The sequence below is a fragment of the Ambystoma mexicanum genome, chromosome 4q, assembly GCF_040938575.1.
Source record: "Ambystoma mexicanum isolate Mex_15411 chromosome 4q, UKY_AmexF1_1, whole genome shotgun sequence".
Classification (NCBI taxonomy): Eukaryota; Metazoa; Chordata; class Amphibia; order Caudata; family Ambystomatidae; genus Ambystoma; species Ambystoma mexicanum.
The window spans coordinates 1,042,914,054-1,042,932,015 of NC_090928.1; the positions used below are offsets into that span (position 1 = coordinate 1,042,914,054).

General features: G+C 46.6%; 1 protein-coding gene across 1 annotated transcript in view; it reads right to left on the reverse strand.

Annotated features, from left to right (window-relative positions):
* Positions 1-17,962, reverse strand: part of RAB3GAP2 (RAB3 GTPase activating non-catalytic protein subunit 2) — a 2,371,691-nt gene that overhangs the window by 1,748,630 nt on the left and 605,099 nt on the right. The window contains exon 13 of the mRNA XM_069608591.1: positions 8,371-8,510. Within this exon, the coding sequence (XP_069464692.1) occupies positions 8,371-8,510 (140 nt within the window). The remainder of the gene's footprint in view (positions 1-8,370; positions 8,511-17,962) is intronic.

Here is a 17,962-nt window from a genome sequence, read left to right on the forward strand (position 1 = left end):
CACAGACGTCAATACGAATAATGCAAAGGAAGTGCATGTGCTAAACCAGCAGGTGGCCAATCTCGAGAATCGGGTGGAAGAAGCGGAAGGAAGGGCGAGAAGAAATAACATACGGGTGGTCGGCCCACCGGAGGGGAAAGAGGGCCAGGTCCCCACGAATTATGTGGAGAACATGATCCTACAGGAGATAGGAGCAGACAAGCTGTTGCAGGGGTTTTCGGTAGAATGAGCGCATTGCGCCTAAATGAGAAAGCCACGGCCTGGGGCCCCGCCGAGACCGATCATCGCAAGAATTCTGAATTACAGGGATAGAGAGAAGATTCTGGAATACTTTCGCAAAGGCGGAACAATAGAGAGAGCATCCACCAATGTCACTGCATATCCGGACTACACAATGCAGGTGCAAAGGCCGAGATACAGCTACATGACCATCAAGAGGAGGCTGCATGCGGCAGGCATCAGGTACATGCTTCTGTACCCGGCTAAGATGAAAGTACTACATAAGAGCAAAGTGTTTTTTTTTTATACCCCGGAGCAAGTGGCGACATGGCTGGACCTGCAAGGCTGCCCGGAACAAGAGGCAGACCGGGACTTACATGGACAAGATAATTAAAGATTTTGTGCTGTGGACAGTGAGGGGGTAAGTGGGAAGATGATCCTAGTATGCTGGGGAAGCGAGTCTTGTTGGACAATGATAGACATATGAGCTCTGAGCTCTGTATGGACTGGAGTATAGTGGGTAAAATACAATGGATAGCTATATAGTATTAACAGCTAGCGTAAGCATTTGAAAATAGAAGCGACAGTTGGAAGATAACCTACCCCGAAATATTAAGTAGTTAAGTGGCCATTAGGGCGACTTCACCCTACTGAGCCCTGAGCACAGGTTAGTGCGGACAGGACTAGATGTGGGGATGCCTGAGATCCAGGAATGGAGCTGGGCAATTGTTGGGGAGGGTGTTGTTGGGGAAGGAAGGGTTCGGAGAGGGGGAGGAGACGGGGAGTTTGGTGTGTATATAGTTATGGGGAGTTTAAATTTAAACAAGAGCCTATGCGGACTAAAGAGAGGGAACTGCTTTGTGTGGGTGGAGAGGACTGGCTGGAGGGAAGAAGAGGAAGAATTAACGAACCATGGGGGAGCTTAGGGTAATAACGTGGAATGTCAGAGGACTCAATAGTTATTTGAAGAGGAATAAGGTTATGCTGTATTTCAGAAGGTAAAATATAGATATTGCACTCTTACAGGAAACGCATACGACACGAGAGAAAGTAGAGCCGATTGGGAAAAAATGGAAAGGGACTGTGGTGGGCTCATCATACTCTGCTTATGCCAGGGGAGTGCTGGTTTGGGTGGCACCGCACGTCCTGTTTAAGCTAATCGAAGAATTGGTGAAGACAGACGGGAGGATGGTTATAATGAAGGGGCTGATAGAGAACAGAGAAATATGTATTGTGAATACGTATGCCCCTAACCAAAACACAGCGGCATACTTCAGGACTCTGTGCACCACCCTGGGCGTGTGTGTGGGCAGTGCGGTGATCTGGGGCGGGGATTTCAATTGTGTAATAAATCCCAAGATAGACAGGTCGGATGATAGGATTGATAGGCCCACCCCAGCGGCCAAAGCATTGCGGATGCTGCTAGACGATTTTGGCTTGGTAGACGTTTGGAGAACAAAGCATCCCAATGAGAGACAATACTCACATTATTCGGCCCCGCAGCAGCTGCACACAAGACTTGACTATGACTTTGCCACTCCAGATGTAATGACAGAAAGTACCCATATAGAATATAAGGCAAGGGTTCTCTCGGATCACTCGCCCCTGGTCCTCGGATGGCAATATTGCCCCCCGAGAGCACGGATTCCAACGTGGCGCCTCTGCGCAGAGGCACTCAGGGATCCAGTCTTTAGGGAGGACATAAGAGATGAGATTATTAACTATTTTGATACTAATACTGGCAGTGTTGACTCGTCAGGAACACTATGGGAGGCCTTTAAGGTGGTGATGCGAGGGGTTGCCATATCAAAGTCAAGGGGATTGCAGGGTGGTGTAATAGCTGACCTACAAAGAGCATAGGAGGAACTAGAAAAAGCGCTAGGAAGAGGCAATGCGGATACGGAACTAGTACTTTAACTACAGCAGCAGTGCGTGGAGCACTGGGAAAGGCTCTGCAACCTCAATTATAAAAAGTACATAGAGAGACAGCATGCAAGGGGAGATAAAACGGGACGGCTCCTAGCTTGGCTATACAAGAATGAAACCCCTAGACCCCTGATTAGGACTATAACTAGAGAGGATGGCGAGGAAGTGGATACCCAAGAAGGAGTCAATGAGGAATTTGCAGAGTATTACAAGGTGCTATATGAGGATAGAGAGAGAAGCAGCCAAGAAGAGATAATTGAAACACTAGGAGATATAGGACTGCCCAAGATAAGTGAAGAAGAGAGGGAAGAGCTGGACGCACCAATTACCTTAGAGGAATTGGAAGAGGTTGTGAGGCAGTTGCCCACTAGCAAAACTCCAGGAGCAAACGGGTTCCCTAGTGAATTTGATAAAGTATACAGGGTGGAAGTGCTCCCCTCAATGCTAGAAATGCTTAATGAAGCGTTTGAGGTGGGACGGTTGCCGGAGTCGCTCAGAGAAGCGATCATAGTACCGCTCCCCAAGGCCAATAAACCAGGACATAGTTGTAGCTCCTTCAGGCCCTTATCGATGCTAAACCAGGACAGTAAGATATTGACAGCCGTCCTAGCAAACATATTGCGGAGGGTAATTGGCAAATTAATTCATCCAGATCAAACGGGCTATGTCCCGAGCAGGAACATAACTCACAACCACAGGCGATCCCATCGGGTGGTCGAATGGGGGTGTAGGAGTGAAGGCGAAATGGCGATTGTGTCACTAGACGCAGTTAAAGCTTTCGATTTGGTCAAGTGGCCATGGCTGTTGGCGGCCCTAGGAGGATATGGAGTAGGGCCAGGTTATATTAAATGGGCTAGGATGCTATACAGTGAACCACTGGCCAGGGTTAGCACAGGATCAGTGATATCTGAGAGATGGCAATTTAGCAGAGGCACTAGGCAGTGGTGCCCCTGGTCCCCGATGCTTTACATCTTAGCCTTGGAGCCCCTAGCAATATACCTCAGGCAACAATATGACACCATAGGTATTGAGGTATGAGGGGAGCGACACTTAATATCCTTGTATGCAGATGATTTGTTATTATATTTAAAATACCCGGAAGAAAATCTCTAATATATTTTGGAAGTGCTGGAGAGGTACGCCAGGCTGTCCGGCATAGCGGTGAAACACCAAAAATATAGCATATTCCCGCTGGGGGGCTATGTGGGAACCCCTGTGGAAAGGCTGCCGGTGTTACAAATACCGTGGGCGGTGAGTTCTTTCCGCTACCTTGGCATAGACGTGTACCACACAGCAGAAGAGGAACATAAGTGTAACACCGAGATAGCCATTGAGAAAATCAGGAAATGCATGAAGTTTTGGGAGAAGGTGCCCCTAGCAATGATGGGACGAGGAGCGATGCTTAAGATGGTGGTCCTACCTAGGCTTTTACATTACTTTAGCAATATCCCATATATGATACCTAAGAAGTTCTTTGCTAAACTGAATAGTATGTGTAGGGACTTCTTATGGCATGGCACCCATAATAGAGTGGCATTATGGAAGTTGCAGAACTTCTATGAAAAAGGTGGTATTAAACTGCCTAATTTCGAGGCTTATTATGTAGCGCATCAACTGCAATATGTGGCCAAGTGGCTCTCTGATGAAGAGACTCCTGAACATAGGTTGTTTGGGCAGAACTGTACTCCGTTCTACTTAAAGGAAATGATCTGGTTGCCTGAGTCAGAAATGAATGAGCGCCCTGGGATGATGACGCTTGGGTGGAGAATGTGGCGTAGAGCTTGTCGGATGATGGGGGACCCAGTCCCATGCTCCCCGCAGATACCGTTGGTTGCACTGGCAGGGGGAGATAAGCAGCTGAGGGTGATTATCAGGACCTCCTGGGAATCGGTGGGGCTGGCTACGTTGGGGGACATTTGGCAAGAAGGGACCACTAGGGATTTCGAAGGACTTGGGCAAGTAGCGGGATTACATACAGGTCAATATGTTACGTATCACAGAATAGTGCAGAAAATTCGGAAAATGTGGCCTTAAACAATTTTAACAGAGGAACCAGATGCGATTATTGGGGCAATATATGACATATCGGAGGGGGGGGGCATGAGATCTCCAGATTGTATGAGATGGTGATGACTAAGGTCGGGAAGGATATGGTACATTTGAGATTGGAATGGGAAGCGGAGGTGGGAGTCGCGCCTTGGGATACCACAATAAGGTGTCAAGAAATGCCAGATTAAAACAAATACAACTATATATAACACACAGGGCATACATGACCCCTCTGAGGATATCAAAGTTCAAAAACGTTGGGCGCCAGGCGTGCCCTAAGTGCGACAAGGAGAACGCCGACATGACACACATGTTTTGGTCATGCCCGATAATTGAATGCTTCTGGGGCGAAGTGGCACAAAAGCTAGTGGCGAAAGGGGTCACGTTTGTCATAGACACAGCTTGGGCTTGCTTGCTGGGAGGGATCCCTAGATCACGGAAACTTAAACATGTGGGGAAATTGAAAGATTTGGCATATGTGCTTGCAAAACGAAGGATTGCTATGGGATGGAAGAAGTGTCACAAGCCGCGGTTGGAGGTATGGTGGAAGGAATTACCGAAACGGGCGGTGGCCGAAACAATGGTATGGCAAGAGATGAGTAGTATGGGTGGAGAGGAAGAAGTGGGCTCCCTGATGGCATGGAAATCATTGATAGCGGAAATGTTTGGAGTTGTATCGGATCCAACAGAATCAGAGGGCAACGAAGCCCAGCCACGCGAAGCAGATACTGAATGCGAAGAACAAACAGGCTCATAAAGGGGGGTGGGACTGGGGAAGCAGTGATTAAAGATTAAAGGTGGTTAATGGAACTGTTATAAATTGCACTGCATGTTTGGTTTGTATTGTTGGTTGAATAAAATTAATAAAGAAATAAAAAAAAAAAACTAAGACTTGTCTAATAAGGAATAAGGGATGTATATATATTAATAGTAACTGTGTTTTTGAACTTACTTACAATAATAGTGCTAGAGTGTTTCTAAGTGTGCCTTTAAATAAATAATTATATACTTGATACCAAAGCTCTGGTCAGTGTTTGCTTGTGCTACTGTATTTTGGTACCTATCTTGTATACTCTATATACTGTATAACTCTTCTTGAGAGAGGTCGGGTTGCTCAGCCACTGCTACCAGGTAAATCTGGGTGGTACAGACTGCTACCAATTGGGTTTACTGCCAACACCTGTGGTCTTAAGCCTTTTGCAGTGGTCCCTAAGGGAACTGCACAGGTTTCTGCCTAACACGGTACTTTTTATGACGCCGCAGGTCGAGAATGGGCCCCCAGTCTTCTTTACCAAGAAGTATCCGGAGTAGACTCCGGAGCCCCGGAGTCGCTTTTGAACCAGCTCTATCGGCCCTTTTCTTATCATGGCCCGTACTTCCTGCAGGAGCTGAGGGATGTGCGGCTCCTGCCAGGCCACCGGTGGTATCCGTGGACACTTCTGCTGGAATTCTAGCGTGTGTCCGAGGGCGAGAGCGTCCAGCACCTATCCGTTGGTGGAGATATTTTCCCACTAGCTGAAGAAGCCGCCAGCCGGCCTCCCCCCATGCCGCCTTGGGAACAACGACGTCGGCCACCACCGGAAGCCTTGGAACGACCCCTGTAGGCCACATGGGTCATGGAATGGGAGGGCTGGCGGAACAAGGATGATCCCCCACCTAAACCCTTCGACGACCTGCCGGATTTTCCTCCTGAGGCACAAAAAGAAGGACGATGTTGCTGAAGCGTGCCAAGCGCATGGGTCGTCTACATGTCGTCTTAATGGCTTGCAGCGATTCGTTGATGGCCTTCCCAAAGAGACTGTCCCCATCGAAGGGCATGTCCAGGACCCTTATCTGAACTTCCTACCGAAAGTTGGTGGCTTTCAACCAGCCACGACGACGGAGGCAGACACTGTTCCCCATCTGTCAGAACCCTGTGTCCGTGATATCCAGGGCCACGGTGATGGCATGGTCCAATGCCACCTCTCCCTCTTGGAGTATCTACAGCGCCTCAACCTGTTTGTCGTTGGGGAGAAATTCCAGCAGCAGAGCCACCTTATACCACAGCTCCCTGTTGTATCTGGCCAGGATCGCAAGCGCATTCGCTACCTTGACTGTAGTTGCTGCCGAGTAGATCACCTTCCTACCCACAGCGTCCAACTTCTTCCCCCTCGCTGTCCGGGGGAACAGAGGCTGAAGAAGAGGGATTTGAAGACTTCTTCCTCGCAGCCGCCGAGACCACTGAGTCGCACTTGGGTGCGGACTCTGGCACCCGGTACTACGTTTCCAGCCTGTCTCTTTTCACTGGGGCTGAGGCGGGATTTCTCATCAGTGCCAGGCCATCGTCCCAAACATCGACCAGAAGAGGCACCACCAGCATGGGAAACCTTCCTTCTTTGTCTCTTCTGGCGTCAGCTGGAAGAGCACAGCCACACGGGCGACCATGGCGTGGAACTACCCCACTTCATCAGGGGGAGCAGCCCTCAGCGGAGGGAAAACGCTGCCGTTGTCTGTGTCCGTACTCGCCATGTCCGCCCCCATGTGCGGCGGGTGATGTTTTCTCTTTTTCTGCCACCGGGGCCAGTGTTTGGGGTGCCGTTGGCATCCTCTTCTGGATCTCCGGCACCAGCGTGAGGAGAGTTGAAAGGAAGTCCACCAATATGTCCCTGGGAGGTGTCGGGGGTGGGGGGTAGGCTTGCTGGGCCCAACTCCCACATCTTCGGAATTCTCGCCGTCGTCCCACTCGGCATTTCCACTGTTGTAGTCCTCGCGTTTCCACCGTCGTCATCGTTCCCCACGTCCTCCGGGACCATGTGAACGGACACCAGGTCCTCTTCGTCCGAAGAAGAAATATCTGTGCCAACACGGTAGAGGCATCCACTTCCCCCTAACCCTTTTTTGCATCCTGAAGGGTTAGTCTTGGGCTCATGGATGGCATCCTCTTCTCTGATGTTTTCTCAACCGGCTTGGCCGAAACCTCCCGCCTTGGGAGGAGTGCCACTCTGGGCGGCGTCAGGGTACCCTGGGCCGGGTCAGCCCCTTTCGCCTTCGAGAGGGCGGCCGCCACCAGCCCTATCATTGAGGATTACTTCATCTGGACCACCTGGGCCTTTGGGGGCAGGTCGGACATCCTTACCCTGCGCATTGGTCTTCTCTGGCTTCTCCTGCAGCTTCCCTGGTTTAGCCGATTTCTTCGAGGAGGAGCTGGAGCGATGACTGGAGATGCAAGCAGACGGTGAAGTTGAGCGCGCCCTGCTCGTTACGGGACACACTTGTGCAGCAACCCTGACGGAAACGGACTTGCAGTGCTAGGCCTTGTCTTGGCCCCCGGCGGATGGAGCACCCTCAAAGGACTTAGAAGCCCGCTCCTTGGACCGGCCAATGCTGGGTGAGACATGCCTCTGCTTGCCACACGGGGTAGAGGCCTTGGTGTTGAGCCACGTCACTAACCTACTGTGACGATCCTTGACGGTGCGCTTGGAGAAACCAAGGCATATTTCACAATCCACTTCTTTGTGGTCCGGATGGAGACAGTAGAGGCACAGGGAGTGTTTGTCCTTCACAAACACGTTCCTCAATCTGCAGCTGGAGCAGAGCTTGAAGAGGGAACTACCGTCCTTCTCCTTCAACATGGTCCGGCGTGCGGTGTTGGCCTGATGGCCTTCAGGAATCTTCTATGAAACTCCCAACTATTCTTGCCCTAGAGGGGTGTTGAAAGATGCCAACAAACGGATCCCTGCTTGCCGGGCAAAGGAGCGAAAGAGCACACAAGCTCTATTTGACAAAAATAGGACCTTTTTATCGAAAAAGCGCGAAAACGTAGAAAAGCTCTCAGAGCAAAACACAAGGACTCCCAACACTTGAACATGCAGTACAAATCTGAAGATGGCTGCCAGAGGAGAGTCTTAGGGAGTCATTGGCTGGGGGGGCAGTTTGACCCAGAGCTCAGTGACTGGTTTATAGGAGAAAGACAGTTTGTAAGTACATTACATGTAGGAAGGTTAAACAAGAAAGGAGCTAGTCTTGATCACATGTTACTGATCACTAAGCGCATGCTTATAAAACTCCCACTAAAACTGACATTGAGTATTGTGTTTTATACATAACCATATTCACATATAGTATGTCCTATTTAAGGAACCAAAGCTTACTTTTTCAGAACAATATGTTGATTAGGGAAATTGCCATGTTCATTACCTTTCCACATGCGTATGGCAAGTCCTCGTCCAACGTCCAACAGAATGACTCTTCCAAAATCATCCGTTACAGCTGCCAGAGTGTTGCATGGAGACAGACAAATGCTTTCACCATGACGGCGGGAATCTGGAAGCCCAAACCTGAAAAGCATTATGTCAGAACAAGCATTATATAGAGCGCCTTCCAAAGCAAATTACACAGAATGTTTTAATATACCATTAACAATACCCACAAGAACCTGATGCTTACTTTTGAAACCAAAAGGATACTTTAAACCTTAGACAACTTTGCTAAGATTCAAACCTTTTATTGGCAGATATCATGGAAGTGTGTAACTTGCTGAGCTACGTTGTCAGTGGTACAATGACACCGTCAATTTCTTAGTAACAAAGTACAGCGAATTTAACTTTAGTGCTTTATTGCGATATGTCAAAGGCAAAACAGATCCATACAATTTCATAATACAAAGAATCAATAAAACACACATTATGAATACATAGAAACCTAAAATGTAATTCCTATAAATCACAAATGTATTTCAATTAACTGTCAAAAAAGAGCCTCAACTTAATTTACACAATTCAAATATATGTTTTCCTTTGAGTCCATGCTCTAGACCAGTGATCCCCAACGTGTAGCTCGGGAGAAACATGTTGCTCGCAGCACGCTAAAATGTAGCTCACCAGTTGCTCAGAGCTACTGTATGGAAGCCAAGAAGGAGGAGGTGCTACAGTGAATCGAGAATTATGGTAGTCTATGATGAACCAGGAAAGCTAGCAGGTAGATGACATAGTACGTGCTGTGGAGACATCATCATGGTAGGCTGAAGCGCAGGTGTTGGGTGGTCACATGGGTCTCTATAGCACAGAGAGCCTGGTAGCAAGCTCATGATGTGACTGTTGAGGCTATATATTCTCGCGGCTGCATGAATATCTAACTAATGAAATCAAAAGCCATAACCACCTCCTGCTACACCCACACTACCTGGGCCATTTGGGTGTGGAATGTACATTGGCCCAATTAGGTGGGCATTCAGGAGAACCTGGAGGCTAACACCTAGGCAAACCTGGAAAGCACAGGGATAAACAATGCTATTGCTGCTGTAATCATCAACAAAACTATCCATCGAGCCCTCATTTACTAGGGCTGCCTATCATGGCAACTCTCCACAATCGCAACATCACTTGGAGCAGGAGCACTGGCTGGTGAAGGTACTTCCTTTGTCCAGGAAGTACTGTAACCAACTGGGCATCTCCTAACAGGCAAATGAGTGAAAATTATACAAGTTCCAATTGGCATTTTTGTACATGCAAGATGTGTGTTTGTACCCATCAATCACAGCATTTGTTAGAAATGTTCCATACGCCAATGAAACGGTCTAGTGGTTGTAACATAATTGTTTTTTTATACAGCCAGTGTACACTTTGCAAAGGCATTTTGGTGCTGTAAAAACCCTCAAACCGGATACATGTACCAACCTAATTATTGTAGAAATAGAAGTGTTTTGATATTATGACAAAACTTTGGTTTGAGATATTGCAGATTTGAGTGGGTAGATGTTTCCACAGTTTGGCTGCAAACCTTCTGCTACTGAATAAAGTTCTCTGTTTGGGATCTAGATGGGCAAAATAAGTGGCATACATGTTTGTGCCCTGGTGAGTAATTCTGTTTCTTTTTCCGGTTCCCATCAACAGTTAAAATGTGGATCATTGATCAATAGGTGGCATGCATGGCCAATTTTCCATCATTGAATCATTTGCATATGTCTAATTTATACAGGCAGTATTTTCATTTTAAGCAATCACACATAGTTATCAACAATGTTCCATACTCATTGCCAGTGGCAGCTCCTCACTATCGGCAGTGAGGTGATGACTGGATTGACTAGCAGGTAGCACAGTCCACCAATGTGCTTTGTTATCACCGTGGACTGTTAGCAGGGGTATATATTTTTTTGTTTGTAGTGCAGAGCAAACATAACACACCATAATGAAAGAATGGTGAGGCGTTGGAATTCTGGCCCTGTTGCCTCTCATTATTCCACTAAACGCAAACACACGCTGACTGACAGAGTCCTCTCCTGTCAGTCAGCATGTTCACACTATGGAGAAGAAAGGTGTGCCATTCGGTCCTCCAGGCCAGCATGTGCTGAGGGTGTAAGCAGGTAAGTGAAGTGACTTTTGCGTATGAAATGTTTTTGTGTGTTTGTATAGATGTCCTTGTGTATGTTTGAGTGTTTATTTATATGTATGCGTGCATGGAAGGAGTTGTTTTAATGATGTATGAATGTGCGGGTGAATGAAATATTGCATGTTGTATAAATGCATGTGTGCCTGCATGCATGAAAGGGGAGCAGGTCACTCAATTTAGGTTTGGGGGCTGCTGGAGGCATGGCATTGTTTTTCACTTTACCCTTGATGCACAGTAAAGATTCTTTAGTGTGATTTAGGGGTAATGCAAACATAAGTGTTATTACATGGCTAGACTGGCATACATTGGGGTTGCCAGTCTACATTTACTTTTTTTTTACTGTGACATGGCATTTTTTTACTGGGCATCAAAGGTAAAACCAAACTAATACATGCCTATCTAGCGATATATTTTTAGTGTGCATTTTTTTTACTGGGTATCAAGGACAAAAAGCAAACATAAATCATTAAGTGGCTAGATTGGCCTTCATTATTACAGCCAGTCTGGCTATACTTTTTTTCTGTGGCATGGAATTTGTTTCCTAGCTGAGTTGCATATATTGGTGCCTCCTGTATAGACATGTATGGGCAGAGCAAGCATAAAAATGGTTTTTATACTGGAATTATGTTGTCAGCAAAGGCATCATGAAAACACGTTGAAAAATACCTTGGATCTACTGAGCATTTTCATACACTTCCATACACAACTGAGGGCAAAGGATTGCTTTTTGCCCACTTTCTCACAGAAAGTGTGCTGTAAAATGCACCATTTCCACGCATTGTTTATCCCCCCACCAACATTGTTGTTCCAATGTTGGTGGGGGGATAAACCACCCTAACCGCCTTTTGGTTGGTTCGGGCTCCCTTGCTATGCTCGGTGCCTTACACATATTCTGAGCAAATATTTACGCTCCTCCAATTCTGAATTTCACCAGCTGCCTCTATTCATTGCAGCATTCCTTTGAAAAAATGGTAATCTGAAACTTTGCCCATCTGGCATTTGGATAATGGACAAATAAGCAAGAGGATTGGATAATTCTCCATGATTTAATGGATTGTATTTGCAAATGAATTTCTTGTAAATTCCTTATTAAAATGTCAATATATTCCTGCAAATATCAAAGGTAGAACTACCATCTCCCTCTGTACAGTAGTATTTGAATGCTTGATGATGTGACCAACATTACTGGCCTAACATGATTCCAGATGCATCATTTGCCACTTTGTTTCCCAAATATTTCTTGGACAATAACTATAAAGCCCCAGTAAAGTACACTTTAAATCATATATGTTTTGACCAGTATTAATGGTGTTTTGTGCTTACAAATGCCCCATTTGCCACTTACATTCCTTGAAAACATCAACTTAATCTCAAATTCAGTTAAAAACTATAAGAAAGTCACATGGTCTACATTTGGACCTCGATTTACTATTAAATTGATGCACATTAATGCATTCTATTTGCAAAATTCAATTTCCGACCGTTGCAATTTGGGTTGAAATCATTTTGCCACCACCTGAAAGACAATATGTTTCATCGAACTACGGCTGTTGCTCACCATTTCGTTTGATAAACAAATCTTGCTCATTGCCCACAAAAGGTTGGGAACCCATGGCTATGGTCTGCCCAGTTTTGAAGTGCTACACTCAGTTAGGTTTGGTATGCTATGACCATTTCATGTTTTTAAGTTGTAGAAACAAGTTGTGTAATATTTTGTTCTGTTGGGATTAATGTGTTCTTTTCCCAAAGCTAAATGCATAATTGTGAATTGAGTGTTGCTGTTTATTTACTTGCATTAAATGTACCTATTCATTCCTTTTAAGGGGGCGGGGGCATGATATTGGTTTCCTTTTATGCAAACTGGTTAGAGTCATGCAACGTCAGGTTATAATTAAAAAAAAGAAAATAGGAACAGAAGCTAGACCTGGAAATCTAATCTGTTAACTAGACCCTACACACCAGTTTTGATCCAACATTCACATGATGCCCTCTATTAACACGATACAATAACTGAAGTCCAGGTTGAGAAGGCTATTCAAAAGCTGGATTATGTAAACTAATTCCCATAAGTGCCTCAGCCTAAGAGGTTTCTGCCTCACACACCACTATAATCATTACCATAAAGTTCCTAGCAGGGCTATAAAATCTCCAGGCAGCCAGGACCGGGGCTTCTTCTCGCAGGAAGCCGTGATTGTAATCCCACCCTCAGTTAAGTGTGCCCATATTTCCTTCCAGCTTTCCCATCTATAGAACCTGGCTATTCTAGGGGAATAAATAGTGCTTTGCACACTGTTTTCTTGGGCATGGTTTCAACATGCCTTTGCTCACCATGACACTATGGAAGGCTCACAAGCCTCGCCGCTACTGAGCCAAAGACAGTTTAAGCACTTTGCCTACACTCATAAGCCTATGGTTTGCTCAAGTAAAACAAAAATATCTGTGTTGTAACCATGACATAAAAGAAGATACCCCATTTTGCTAACTTTTCAGGGAGATTTTGCAAATTTAGGATTTCTGACACAACCCCAACCAATTCTTGTTGGGTGCCTAATGAAGTACGTAAAAGGTTTTTGTCATCTGTGTTTCCTTGGGCATGGCTTCAGCATGCCTAGGCTAACCATGACAAGTGGAAGGCTCAAAGGTCTGTAGAGACAAAGACCGACTTTCTGTCCTTGAGCACTTTGCATAAAAGCACAAGCCTAGGGCCTGGTCAAGTATAAAATCCTTGTGTAACCATGACATAAAATGCAGGCGGGATTCATAATTGAGTTTTTATGGGAGGTTGACGTAGTTTTCGGGTGTCAACCTCTTTGGTCTTGCACCCTTTATTTAGAAGAAAGCAGTTAGCTGGTGTTGCGTCAGTGTGAAAGCAAATACGAGGAACCACTACCTCCCCTCCGAGGTTTTTATACTAATTTGTGCCAGGTTTTCACACATTGACTGCGCCACATGTATTAATTGTTGAAATGATGAACTAACTCAGATGGAGATTTTGAATTCACGTATCTCCCATAAGAGAGCCCTTTTTATTGACACGTGTTTCGGCTCTGACTGAGCCTTCCTCAAAACAGGGCATTAATCCTAAGCACATCCATTTTCTTGTTCCTCGTGTGTGGATGGGAGTAATGGTGATCCCTCTCATGTATTTTTGGGTTTCAATCCCACCTCAAAAGTGCAGCGTCTGTGTCACTTGCGTCGGCACGAATAGTAGCTAATAGGATCACCATTTCTCACATGTAATGAGGCCTCAATAATGTTGTCAAGAGGCTCCGGGTGAGTGCGTACTTAAAGAGGATGGGAGTATGTATAGCTCGGTTGCAAGAAACACACCTAACAGATCAACAAGAGGTGATTAATAGGAAATGGGGGCTGTGGGGTGGGTAGATGTTTGGCTCCCCCCACTCGAATTATGTCCTGATCTGATATGATATAGCATTTATAACACGCCTATACACAAGTGTTGCACCATCGGTCCCTTTTCAGTTGCAAGAGTTCAAACGGGATGATGAGGGTAGGATGGTACTGATACATGGTTTTATTGAAAATTGGCCAGGTGTGGATCATTAACACCGATGCACCGAACAGTGATGCCACAACATTCTTTAATTCCTTCTACTCTAGGGTTGCAGCGTACAGGAGTGCTGAGTGGATATGGGGGTGGAGTTGTTTTAATTGCACGCTCAATCCTCTAGTGGAAAGGTGCAGAACTTTGGGCTAGTAGACATCTGGATAAGCTACCATGGAGAAGCAAGGGGGTACTCGCACTACGCAGCGCCCTCCAGGTTTCATACCTATATAGATTACATGTTCACTGGCCAGGATATTGTGGAGGAGTTTGGGACAGTGGAGTATAAAGCCAGGGTCCTCTCTGATCATGCTCTGTTGATGGCTAACTGGCAGGCGTCCCCGTCCAGGCCACCAAACTCAACCTAGCATCTTAGAGCTGAAGCTCTACAGGATGGTGTTTCTAAGGACTACCTCAATGACAGACTAGAAGAATATTTTGAAACCAACACTGGCAGCGTTATGGAGATCAGGATTTTGTGGGATAGTTTTAAAACGGTAATATGAGGAGCAGATATTGGTAAGATGGACGGGCTTAGAAGGGAGATGCTGGAGGCCCTCACATGCACGGAGGCGGAAATTGAACTGGTGGAGCGAGATTGGAAGGGGGCCAGAGATGCAGAAGTGCAATTACTGGCTTTGCGCCAGAATTGCATCAAGGAAAGGAAGCGCCTTGGCAAATTTCACTTTGTCAAAAACACCCATAGGGCACATGCGGAGGGCAACAAACCTGGTAGATTGCTGGCGCGGCTGTGTCGCAGAGAGGAACCAAGGGTAATTATGTGTGCAGTAAGGAATGAAGGCGACAACGTTGTGAAGACTCAAAGTGAGATAAATGAAGTGTATTCAAAATACTATGAAACCCTGTATTCCACGGGATCGGAGGGGAGTGAGAGTGAGATTGTGGAGGCCCCGACTATGATAGGGTTACCCACTCTAAATGAAACGAAGTCGGGCATACTGGATTCCCCGCTCATGGTGGAGGAGATTATGTTGTTTATAAGGTCTCTGCCGACGGGTAAGACCCCTGGGCCAGATGGTCTGCTGGGGGATATTATAATACATATGCAACAACACTTGCGCCAAGGCTCCTGGAAATGTATGAGAAAGCGTGGGAGACAGGCAGTCTCCCTCGGAGCCTGAGGGGGTCCATGAGTGGGCCGGTGCTGAAACCTGGCAAGCCCCCTCGTGATTGCTGCTCCTATAGGCCACTCTCTAGGATTAATCAGGATAATAAAATCCTTACCGGCCTATTGGCAAACAGGCTAACAGAGGTGATTAGTGAAATAATATATGTTACTTTGCATTTATATAGCGCCTTATGTACCACTGGTATGATCTGAAGGCGCTGGTAGGTTGAACGCCCTTGGGAACCAAAGGTCAAGTCAGTAGAGAGAGTAGAGAGTGTGCAGCTGGTGTGGCATTCGTGTAATAGCTGCTTCTTAGCGGTAGGTGTGGTGGTTGAGAGATCAAGAGTATGTGTTTGTTCTGGCAGGATTTATCCAGACCGATTGTGGCTGCGTTAGGCCTGAGGCGAACACCTGGCTGGGGGGTGTGTAACCAGCAGTGTTTAGTTGGGGAGTATGAGGCAGATGTTGGTATGAGAACAGCTATACCGAATGGTGCCATAGTATCTCTGTGTTCTAGTTGAATGGTGGTGTAAAGAAGAGAGTAAGCGTGGTGATGTGATATGATGGGTTACATGCTCTTTCAAACGTTCCATGCACTCCAAAACATTCCATATAAGTCGCGCAATTCTATGCGCTCCAGTCCGCGCCACGCACTTCAATCCGTTCCGTGTATTCCAAGTTATTTTATGCACTACGTCCACATACGTCACCCGTTCTGTCCACATACGTCCCCCGTTCCGTCTGCTCTTACGCACCCCGCCTCTCTTACGCACCCCGCCTCTCTTACGCACCCCGCCTCTCTTACGCACTCGTCCGCTCCACGCACTCATCCGCTGTTAGGCAGAAACCTGTTCAGTTCGCTTAAAGATCACTGCAATAGATTTAAGACTACAGGTGTTTGGCAGTAAATCCACTTGGTAGCAGTCTGTACCACATAGATTCACTTGGTAGCTGTGGCTGAGCAGTCAGACTTCCCTCAAGAAGAGTTAGGCAGTATATAGAGTATACACAATAGGTACAGAGATACAGTAGCACAAGCAAACACTGACCAGAGCTTTGGTGTAAAAGTATATAATTATTTATTTAAAGACACACTTGTAGATTACACTAGCACAAAGAGAGGTAAGTAAATTCAGCACACAGTCACTATTATATATATACAACCCTAATTACTTATTAGACAAGCCTTAGTGAGAAACACCACTTATTTTCAGACAGAGGTGAGCGCTTACCATAAGATGGCACTCTAATAAGTTATATAAAAAAAGGGAGGGAAAAAGGCAGAGTTATGGAAACACACAAATTTCAATACTTTTAAAAGAACCACAGTAAGGCAGGATAGGCAGAGTTCTACTGGAGAGCAAGGAAGTCAATTGCAAGGCCCAGCTCTTGGAGAGAGCAAGCAGAAGGGATCCAGGTTCACACAGTGGGGTTATGCCCAAAGGGCCTTGTAGATAGTTCGCACAAAAAGGATGAAATTAAAGTCAGGAAAGGTTAGCTAGGTTGTCCCAGGCCAGCCCAGGTTAGAAAGTCGAGGCTTTACTGTCACCCCGAACGATCTGTCACAAGGGAAGCCAGGCGGGACACAGTACCTTAAGTGTGAAGGAAGCTCCAGCGGGGGCAGTTGTTCGTGGCAGCGGGTGCAAGTCGGTGTTTCATCCAGAGGAAGAGGAGGTCTCGCCGTGGAGGAAAGATGAAGGTCGTTGCTCTGCAAGGGAAGAAACCAGCCGCAGAGTTCTTCGGTTAAAAGGTACTACCCTTCTCTTTGCGGTAGTGGTAAGCCGTGGTATTCCGGTTGCCGGGCTGCTTGGCACGGGCAAGGCGGCCACAAGATGCTCCAGGAAGGTGAAAAGAAGGCAAAACTGGTTATCCCCACCAGTCAAAGGAAGAAGACTCTCCGGAATGGAGATCTCCTCTGTCGTCGGGAAAAGTGGTGAGACGGTGCAGCAGGGCCCTACCGGTGGTGTCGTCGTTGCAGGTTGGCTCAGCTTCTCCCTCCTCGGATTCTTAGGTCCTGTGGCGACTTCTGAAGTTCCAGTCCCCAAAGCCCTGCTTTTATGCAGCACACCCCCATTCATTCAGCCTAGCTGTCAATCAAACATGCTAAGTGGTGAGCCGGCCGGCTCACCACTTGGGCCAATCACACAAGAGTGCGACTTGAGTTACCAAGGCAACTCAGTCCAGAGTGCCTAAACCCCCTCCCACACCCCCTGTGGTACCCAGACAGAGTGGCACCACTTTTGGAGGCTTCTGTGGAGAAGCCTGCCAAAAAGTGGAACAAAGGGCTCGACTTGGGTTGGAGTCACAGAAGAGAACACAAACGCTATTTTAGAATCGAGTTCTGGCAAAAAATACCAACCGGTGAATTAATATTAAATAAATAAACCCGCGGTATGTTCGAGGCTATAAGAATTAAATAATTAAAGTTGGTAGCCTCGAACAATGGGAAAATTCCATAGAGATATATTTGCGGTCGAATATAAAAAGTACTATCCACTGCCACCAGCCAAAACTCGATCAGGGGGGACGGAGACGTGCCCCCTCGAACAACAGATCCCGGGGCAATCGAATTGCCCCGACCAGTACGTCCACAATATGATGGTTTGTACTGGTTTCTGTTTATAATTTGGGACTAGTAAAGCCAATGGTGACTTCACATGCCCTGGGAGACAGTAATCAGTCCCAGGGTATGGAGTCTATGTTGGGGG